Source organism: Notechis scutatus, chromosome 3 (assembly GCF_049901735.1).
Source record: "Notechis scutatus isolate UNSWTSFEM ecotype Mainland chromosome 3, rNotScu1.2, whole genome shotgun sequence".
Lineage (NCBI taxonomy): Eukaryota > Metazoa > Chordata > Lepidosauria > Squamata > Elapidae > Notechis > Notechis scutatus.
Genome location: NC_142011.1, coordinates 208,864,719 through 208,874,497, shown reverse-complemented (window position 1 = coordinate 208,874,497; position 9,779 = coordinate 208,864,719). Strand labels below are relative to the sequence as shown.

At 46.8% G+C, this 9,779-nt stretch overlaps 1 protein-coding gene across 1 annotated transcript in view; it reads right to left on the bottom strand.

Annotated features, from left to right (window-relative positions):
* Window positions 1-4,495: 4,495 nt before the first annotated feature.
* ZC3H3 (zinc finger CCCH-type containing 3) overlaps window positions 4,496-9,779 on the bottom strand; it is a 233,021-nt gene continuing 227,737 nt past the window's right edge. Inside the window, exon 12 of the mRNA XM_087962274.1 lies at window positions 4,496-5,106. Coding sequence (XP_087818400.1) covers window positions 5,075-5,106 — 32 coding nt within the window. The 3' untranslated portion in view covers window positions 4,496-5,074. The remainder of the gene's footprint in view (window positions 5,107-9,779) is intronic.

Genomic DNA, 9,779 nt, shown 5'->3' with positions numbered 1-9,779 from the left:
TGTTAACTAGTTGGGCAACATCTTCAAGAAAACAGGTGCTCTCAGAGAGCTCCAAGGACCTCTTCCTTCTGCTCCCGCACTCCTTCCACTCCACAAACCCTACCCCCCCTCTAGCATTGATAATGTTGCCTAGTTGGGTCATGAAACGTTGGCAAGAAACCGAGCAAGTTCAGAGAGCACCAAGGACCCCAGTCTTCCTCCTCCTCCCTCTTCTTTGCCCTCCTTTTCTTCCTCCTCCTCCCCTCCTCTCCATAAGCTCTACCCCCTCTAGCACTGATGATATTACATAGTTGGGCCATGAGATGTCTGCAAGAAAATAGCCCAGATCAGAGAGGAACCTAAGACCCAACAGTTGGGTCTTATTATGTGTGAAGAGAGGCAGCCAAACGCTTCTAAGCTAGCTTTATGGATCCTTAGTCTCCTTTTTCCTTTTCTTGTTCAGTGTCCCCGAGAAGAACCTTCCCAAACGAGCGTCTTCAACTATTTCCTAACTCCGAGCTATTTAATTTCTTTCTTTCTTTCTGTTTCGGACCTGTAGAATTTCTTATCAACTAAGGGACAGGATGCTTTTTAATCTGTCATCCTTGGAGATCAGATAACATATAACAACAGATTATCAGAGTTGGAAGGGACCTTGTAGGTCATCTAGTCCAACCCCCCACCCAAGCAGGAGACCCTGCACCATTTCTGACAGACGGGAGTCCAGTCTCTTCTTTAAAGACTCAAGTGATGAAGCTCCCACAACTTCTGAAGGCAACTTCTGTTCCAGGGGTTGATGGTTCTCCCTGTCAGAAAGTTTCTCCTTATTTCCAGGTTGAATCTCTCCTTGGTCAGTTTCCATCCATTATTCCTTGTCTGGCCTACAGGAGCTTTAGAAAATAGCTTGACCCCCTTCCTCCTTTCTGGGGCAGCCCCTCAACTATTGGAAGGCTGCTCTCCTGTCTCTCCTGGTCCTTCTCCTCACCAGACTAGCCAGGCCCAGTTCCTGCAACCGTCCATTGTATGTTTTAGCCTCCAGTGTCCCCTAATCATCCTGGTTGCTCTTCTCTGCACTTTTTCTAGAATCTCAACCTCTTTTTTATAATGTGACCAAAACTGGATGCAGTACTCTAGGAGTGGTCTTACTAAGGCTTTATAGAGTGGTATTAGTACCTCACTTGATCTCGATTGAATCCCTCTGTTAATGCAATTTAGGATTGCATTAGCTATTTTGGCTGCTGCTGCACACTGCTGGCTCATGTTTAGCTGGTTGCCCACTAAGACTCCAAGATCCCTCTCACAATTCCTGCTATTGAGCCTGGTTTCACCCAGTCTGTATGTGTACTTTTGGTTTTTCTTACCTAAGTGTAGGACTTTACTTTTCTCTACGTTGAATTTCATTTTGTTAGATACGGCCCAGGGTTCTAGTCTATCCATATCAGAAATTAATCCTCCCCACCCCCGAGATGAATGAGGGCCAGCAGCACCTTAAAACCCCTTCTCCCAACGGATGATGGCGTGGCCCCTTTTTCCTCCTGCCTCCCCTTCCCCCTTTTCTCTCCCCGTTTCAGGAAGCTTCAAGACAGGGAAAACGGTCTCACAGCTCTTACTTCCGGCTTTGTTGCTCTCTTTCGTCTATTGGTGTTTGCAGAGCTGGCAATTCTTGGGAAGAAATTCAGTGGTACAGTCAGGGTGTGTGTGTGTGTGTGTAACGCAAATCCAGAGAAATGTTCAGAGAACAAGAAAGAAAAAAAAAAAGGCAGGACAGGGCTGACCCCTGTGGTCGCAGGGCCCTCCTGGCTACTATTCCAATTTATCTGCTCCTAATCTTTGAAAAATGGAACCAGACAAAACACTTCCCACGTTTTCCTGGACTAGAGAGGACGATCGGAAGAAGCACAAAGGAGCCGGATTTATTTCAATGAAAAGACTGCCAAAAAATGCTGGCTGGGTAGGGGAAGATTAGACTAGATTACACTAGCTTTCCCAGCTTCTATGATCCAATCATTTATAAAATGAATCCCGTATTTTAAAGGATTCTTGACCTTCCTTCTCTTTTATCTTTCACTAGCTGGGCACCCGTGATTCGCCACGAAACGATGTGATGGAGGCTGAGTTTTAGGGGAGGAAAATTTTTTGCCTCTGCCTACCAGCATCCATCGGTATTTATCTGGCTAGTGTCCTGTCCATGTGTCAGAGAGAGTTGAGCAAGGAGCCTGGGCGGGGCTTAGCTCAACTGTTCTGTACTAAACCTGCTCGGTGCTGCGAAAGTAAAAGTGAAACTGAAACTCCTCTGCTCGTGTTTTGCATTTGGAAGAGATTTCTTTTTTTCAGACGGAGAGGGGGAGTAGAACTCCTTAGCACCAGAGCGTGTTAATAATAATAATATAGGAAATACTCTAAATGCTCTGAGGGTCATTTCAAACAATCCTTTCTTAGCGAGCCCCTAGAAGCCAAGAGGAACATATGGGCCAAATTTCAAGTTTGTAGGCTTTACGGTTCTGGAGAGTTTGTGATGATGCGTGAACGGTATTTCCCTTTTAAGTACATGGATTAACAGAAGGGACCTTGAGGTCATCTAATCCAACCCCCCTCCAAGCAGGAGACCCTACTTATACCATTTCTGACAAATGGCAGTACAATGCTGACCTCCGACCTAGCCCTGATTGCTCCATCTCGTGTTCCAGAACTCCAATCATCCCCTGCCAAGGGGTAACGCATCCCATCTCATCAGTGGATGCCAGGGGAGAACGATAAATTTCAATTATCCACATGAGATCAAAAGGCCGGGCCACTGCTTCCTGCTTAGCCCTGATTGGTGGGTCAGGGCTGGGCGTGCCCTCCCTCTGCCCAATCAGATTTATCCAATTCCTTGACCTTGAGCATACTGGTTGTAGAACCTGGGTTTGGTGCAGAACAGCAGAGTTGGAAGGGACCTTGGAGGTCTTCTAGTCCATCCCGTTTAGGCAAGAAACCCTACACCACTTCAGATAAATAGTTATCCAAGCTCTTCTTAAAAACCTCCAGCGTTGGAGCATGCACAACTTCTGGTGGCAAGCTGTTCCACTGGCTAATTTTTTTCTGACTGTCAGGAAATTTCTCCTTAGTTCTAAGTTGCTTCTCTCCTTGATGAGTTTCCACCCGTGGCTTCTTCTCCTGCCTCTTCAGGTGCTTTGGAGAGTAGCTTGACTCCCTCTTCTTTGGGGCAGCCCCTCAAATACTGGAATTCTGCTCTCAGATCACCCCAAGTCCTTCTTTCCATCAAACTAAACACACCCAATTCCACCAACCATTTTAGGTCGCTTCTCTCCTGGATGAGTTTCCATCCGTCGCTTCTTGTCCTGCCTTTCAGGTGCTTTGGAGAATAACTTGACCCCCCCTCTTCGTTTTTGGGGGCAGCCCTCAAATATGAGAAGCCTGATATCGTATCACCCTTAGACTAGACGTATCCAATTCCTTGCAAACGTTCCTCCTACGTTTTAGCCTCCAGCCCCCTAATCCTCTTCGTGGCTCTTCTCGGCACTCTTCCCAGAGTCACAACATCTTCGCAGTGACCAAAACTGGATGCAGGTTTCCAAACGGGGCCTTATTAAGGCATTGTCATTTCTCACCCAACTCGTTTACCCCTGGGAAGAGGACGAGAGCGGGAGGCTGAAAAATCTCCGAAAGTTAAGGACTAAAACTTCAGCGACCCACCAAAAGGCTTCCCTTTGCAGGGAGGACCTGAAGAACGAGCGAGAAAGCCACTTATGTCAACCGCTATAAAAATTTTGCTTGCACTTGTGTGTATTAAAAGCACCCAGACAGATTTTACAAATGGCTGTTCAAGAAAGCTTGCAAACTTTCAAGATGGTATATTTTTTCCCCCACAGAGCAGAAAGAGAAAAAACCTAAAGTATGTATGTATGTATGTATGTATGTATGTATGTATGTTAGTTATTCAGCTTTGTTCGGGTATTTTCCCACGTCATTATAGTTGTGCTTTTAAAGTTGTAGCAATGTTTTGGCAGAATCTCAGATGAACACTATACAGAAGCCTGATGATGGCAGATGAGATTCTGCCGAAACGTTGCTACAACTTTAAAAGCACAACTATAATGACGTGGGAAAATACCTGAACAAAGCTGAATACCATACATATACACACACACATATATATACACATACATACATACATACATACATACATACATACATACATATATAGTATTCAGCTTTGTTCCGGTATTTTCCCACATCATTATAGTTGTGCTTTTAAAGTTGTAGCAACGTTTCGGCAGAATCTCATCAGCGAAACGTTGCTACAACTTTTAGCACAACTAGATGATGTGGAAATACTGAACAAAGCTGAATACCATACATGTAGTACCGGAAAACTTAAGAAAAGTTTTATATATATATTTGTTTTCTTAAGTTTTCGTGGGTATTGATATGTATGGTATTCAGCTTTGTTCGGGAATTTTCCCACGTCATTATAGCGTATATATTATATATATATAAAAGAATCAAGTTCCCGTTTCTGCAAAAACCTCGTTTCCTTTCGGGCCAAAAAGGTCGGCTTTGGTGCCCTGTGTCTTCATCACAAAATTCGCTGGGATGCTACACCCACAAATGATCCCCCCCCCCACTGGTGCAGAAAGGAAAGTGAAGGGCAGGAGGGGAGCTGACCGGCCAGGGCAGCCGAGGCACAGCGGGGTTGGGGGGGGGTTGCTTGCCTGGGGATTGGGGGCTCAGAAGAGAGTGGGGGAGGGTCTCTTCAAGGGCTCTCACCCCAGTCTTCTCCAGCAGAAGGGACCGAAAAGCGGCCTGGATTGGGAGAAAGTGGGCAAAGCGGGGGCGTTCCTTCCTTGCGCTCATAAAAACCACCAAGTTGGGTCTTTGGGATGCTGGAGACAAAAGAGATCTTCGTGCCGGCGTCACTCCTTGCTGAAGGGGGAGGTTTTGGAGGTCCTGGCTTGCCCCCCCCCGCTTCGGCCTGGCATTGCTCTGAGGTAGTTGCCAAGGGGAGGCCATCCGATTCCTGAGAAAGAGCCAGCGAGCGAATGAGCCATCAACTTGGCGGCAGGGCAGCCTTCAGGGTTGGCAGGAAGGGGCTTCACAGCCTGGGCTTGATCTGCAGGGGTTTTCCTGGGAGGGGTGGGGGAGAGAGAGAAAAGAGAAGAGGGTGGGGTCAGCTCTCAGAACGGAGAGGAGAGTAAGCAGGGAAAAACCTCCTGGCCAAAACCCCGCCATTCGAACCCATGACTCCTCTTTCAGATCTTGTATGAACTCAGCTTCCAGATGTGGCACTGCCCTTCCCGACCAGAGCTGGAGAGAGGGAAGGTGGGCCTTGCCCTCCCTCCCTCCAAGGTCAGGGCACTCCATCCCCTCTAGTCTTTCTTTCTTTCTTTCTTTCTTTCTTTCTTTCTTTCTTTCTTTCTTTCTTTCTTTCTTTCTTTCTTTCTTTCTTTCTTTCTTTCTTTCTTTCTTTCTTTCTTCCTTCCTTCCTTCCTTCCTTCCTTCCTTCCTTCTTTCTTTCTCTTTCTTTCTTTCTCTTCTTTTCTTTTTTTTCTTTTCTTTCCTTCTCTCTACTTTCATCTATCTATCTATCTATCTATCTATCTATCTATCTATCTATCTATCTATCTATCTATCTATCTATCCACCCAACCAAATCCAATCCAATCCAATTGAACCCAACTCAACTTAACCCAACCCAATAGAATCCAATCCAGTCCAACTGAATCCAGCCCAACCAATCCAACCCAGTTGAATCCAACCCAACCCAACCCAACCCAACTGAATCCAACTAAACCCAACCCAACCCAGTTGAATCCAACCCAACTCAATCCAACTCAATCCAACTCAACCCAACTCAACCCAACCAAATCCAATCCAATCAACCCAACCCAACCCAACGAACTCAACCCAACCCACGCCACATGTTCACCAAGGAGATGCGGCGGCCGGACCAGGCTGCGAGAGAAATGCTTTGAGCACTTTTTGCAGCCTCAGCAAAAGGTCCCCCACAGCTCTCCCCGAGCAGAGCAGCCACACCCCAAAGATATTTGGGGTACTGGAGGGAGGCGGGGGCAGGAACCTGCAGGAGACGGGCTGGTATGGTCCTGGGAGCCAAACATGGTGTGGGAAGTTGCTTCTGCACCTCTGGCTGAAAGCGCCTCCCTTCCCTGCAGACGCAGAGGGAGAATTAACATCCTCGGAGTTTCTGGCCCCAGGCCCACGAGCAGAAAGGGCCTTCTCTGGAAGACCCCTCTGCAGAGCTGGGAGACCCAATGCTGGGGACCTTGAGCTTTTGGCTGAAGCTCAGAGACCACCAGGACTGACCACGACCAGTAGCCTCTCCGACTGCCCAATTTCCTGGGAGGATCGGGGCCTTGGGAGACCCTCGGCACGACAGGCCCTCCTCGGTTTACCACCACAATTCAGCCCCCAACTTTTCATGCAAAGCGAGAGAGTGCGCCATGCCCTTGTGGGAGTCTGATTCGGAGGGGGGAGATTGACAGGGAGTGGGAGTGTGGCTCCCGTGGCTGTGGAAGAAACGGGGGAAGGGCACAGTCCGGCTGGGCATCCAGAGGAAGACCCAGGGCCATCCCTTCTTCATCCTAGGGCACGCAGGGAGGAATGGAGAAGGGAGCAACGTTGCTTACGGGAGAGGAAAGGGCCCTGATCCCTTTCATTAGTTGCAGCTGGGAGAACAGGATATAAGAAGGGCTGGAAGCAATGCGTGCATTATCTTTGTCAAGGCTTATCTGGGTTTTGGAGTCCTCCCAACTGTGGTTGCTGCGTTATCTTGTGGAAGTCTGCAATTTATCATCCTGTCCTGTTCTGTTAATTACTTCAGTGTGGTTTGTGTTGGGTTTTTTTATTTCTAATTATCTTTACTTTGGGTTCGGACTGCATTTCTTCCCTTTGTAGACTGTTTTTTGGAAGAGTTTACTCTCCAGCCGAGGATAGCTGGACATTGGGGGCCAAGATGGAGGCATTAAAGGGAATTTATTCTACTTTGGTGACTTTCTTATTTTTGTGCCACGCCCCTTTGGGTCATCACAGAGTGGTCAAGCAAACGCTGCTCCCGTTTACCACCTCTGTCGCTACCATCATTAAGCTAATCACGTGGCCGTTGTGCAGTAAAGCCACTCGGTTGTCAAACGGATCTGGGCTCCCCCCCCCCCCGGACTCCGCAAAGAGGGAGCCATGTGGCCGTCGTAAATACGAATGAACCGGTTGGCCGAGGGTCTGAATTTGGAGATGCGGCAACGGTCGTATAAGTGTAAAGGACCCCACTCACTTTTTTTCCTAGCACCGATGTAACTTCGAAGGGTCGCTGTAGGGACCGTCGTAAGTCGAGGAAATACCTGCCTGCCAGGAAGAGGTTGGGAGGACCAGAGAGCTTCCCCTGGGCCGGAGGAGAGGAGGATGGCCGGAGGGCCTTGGCTTCCCCTAAATCTTCCCTAAACAAGCTTTGGGCAGAGGGGCACAGATTGACGTCCAATAAAGAGGGCTCGTTTAGCACCTTCCCACCCTTAATATAACAAAAGGAGGCCCAGCGGAGACCACCAGGGACGGGGCCATGACTCACCCAACGAGAGAGAGACAGTGGCTGGGGGAAATAGACGGCCCCGGAAATGCCCGCTTGGGCCACTCTGTCCCCCTGGCAGGGAAGCCTTGGCCTCTCGGGACCCCCAAAGGGCCACCAAGAGGACATCCCCAAGAAGGTGGCACCATCAGGTCTAGAAGGGAGGGGGGTTGAGGAATGGAGGAGGAGGAGGAGAAAAAGAAGGAAAAAGGAAGGAGGAGGAGGAGGCGGCGGCTGTGGGGTCCTCGGTAGTTTTCTTGCAGATGTTTCATTACCCAACTACGTAATGTCATCAGTGCTAGAAGGGAGTGAGGTTGGCAGTATGGAGGAAGGAGAAGAGGAGGAGGAGGAGGAGGAGGAGGAGGAGGAGGAGGAGGAGGAGGAGGAGGAGGAGGAGGAGGAGGAGAACTATGGGGTTGGTTCTTGGTGTTTTCTGAGCTTGGTTATTTTCTTGCAGACGTTTTACTACGAGACTAGGTAACATCATCAGTGCTAGAGGGGTGGTGGTGTTGCTATCGTTTTATATACTAGTGGCTTGCCTGTATCCTTGGCAGTTCTTGACCAGGGTGTTGTTTATTGCTTTCAACTCCAACCTAGGCAATCCAGCTAACAGCAAATGGCAGCCTAATCAAGGACCATGGATGGACGGGTAAAGCCACCTGTATATAAACCGAGCCCTCTGCTGGCGGGGGAATTCTGGGAGCTGTAGTCCCCCAGGCTTAAAGTGGCCAAGGTTGGAGACCCCTGATCTAAGTGATGAAAAACAGGTAAACCACACTGTTATGGTGCTGGGAGTATCACATTCTTCAGCCTCATTTTACTCCCATGTTAATTTCACAATAATTTTATAATTTAGAATAATTGTACAATTATTTCATAACTTTGTTATTCCTTCTTGTTCCTTCCACCTTGTTAGGGTTTTAGGAGATTAACCCCTAGCAGAGTATTGCAACAGTAGTCAAGCCAGGCAGCCAAAGGAGAGCGGAAGGGCCCCAGAGTATACACACACTGAACACAAACACTGTTTGTAGTTTAAATAGTTTTTAATCCAGTTAGAGTTTAAGCATTGTCATTCAGTCCATTAAGTCATTCACAGTATTTCCATCCAGTAAGACTCACTAGTATAGTCCAAGTTAAGAGTCTTTGCAATATCTTTATCAGCCGATAAAGATATCTTCTCCTCCTCCGGTTTCACTCTCCAGAGAAACAAACGCTGGATATTCAGCAAACAGTAGCAAACAATAACAGTTCAGTCACAGGCACTCACAGTCAGTAATCACAGTTAGTCGCAGCAGCACACAGTTACAGTTACAGCCAGTTACAGACAGCAGACAGTAAGCTTTCCAGCTTCTAATGCTTCCTTATATTGTAACTTCTAACCGCACCCTTAATCGGCTAATTGCCTGCTGCATTGTGCTTAAAGTGATAAGCACTCAAACCATGATATCTAAGTTTTATATATTTATTCACCCAAACCATATTTGGTATCAATGTTATACCTAACATACTCCCCTTTTGGGTGAAATAAATATATAATACCTTACAATCTTATCCCATATTTTTCACAACTCTCCTGGTGCTTACTGGCACCTTGGGCTTTAGTAAAATTATCAGCTAAATTGTCCTCCGACATACAGTACTCTAGCTGAATCATCTTACTTCTTACAGATTGTCTCACGTTTAGGTATCTTAGATCTGTATGCTTGCTCCTTGTTTTTACTCCAATATTTGTGGCCATTTGAATTGCTGCCTGATTATCTTCATGTATAATTATAGGATAATCACAGTTATACCTATATCAATTAACATTTGTTTATACATTATTAATTCTGTACATAACAATGATAAACAGGAGAATTCTGCCTCCATAGTAGACAAACTTATATGCTGTTGTCTTATTGACTTCCAGCCTATTAATGTATTACCCAGCATTATGGCTGTTCCTGAAGTCGACTTTCTAGTGTCTCTTTCTGATGCAAAGCTAGCATCTGCATAAGCACTCAAAATTAAATCACCCTTTGGTTCTAAATACAATGAATAATTCATTGTCTTTTTAAGATATCTTAATATCCTCTTAGCTGCATTCCAGTGTCTTTCACATGGTGCAGAATTGAATCTAGCCAACTGATTCACACAGTACGAAATATCTGGTCTAGACCAATTACTAATATAACTCAAACTACCAATTAAAGATTGATAAATCACCTTATCAAACTCCGGGCTT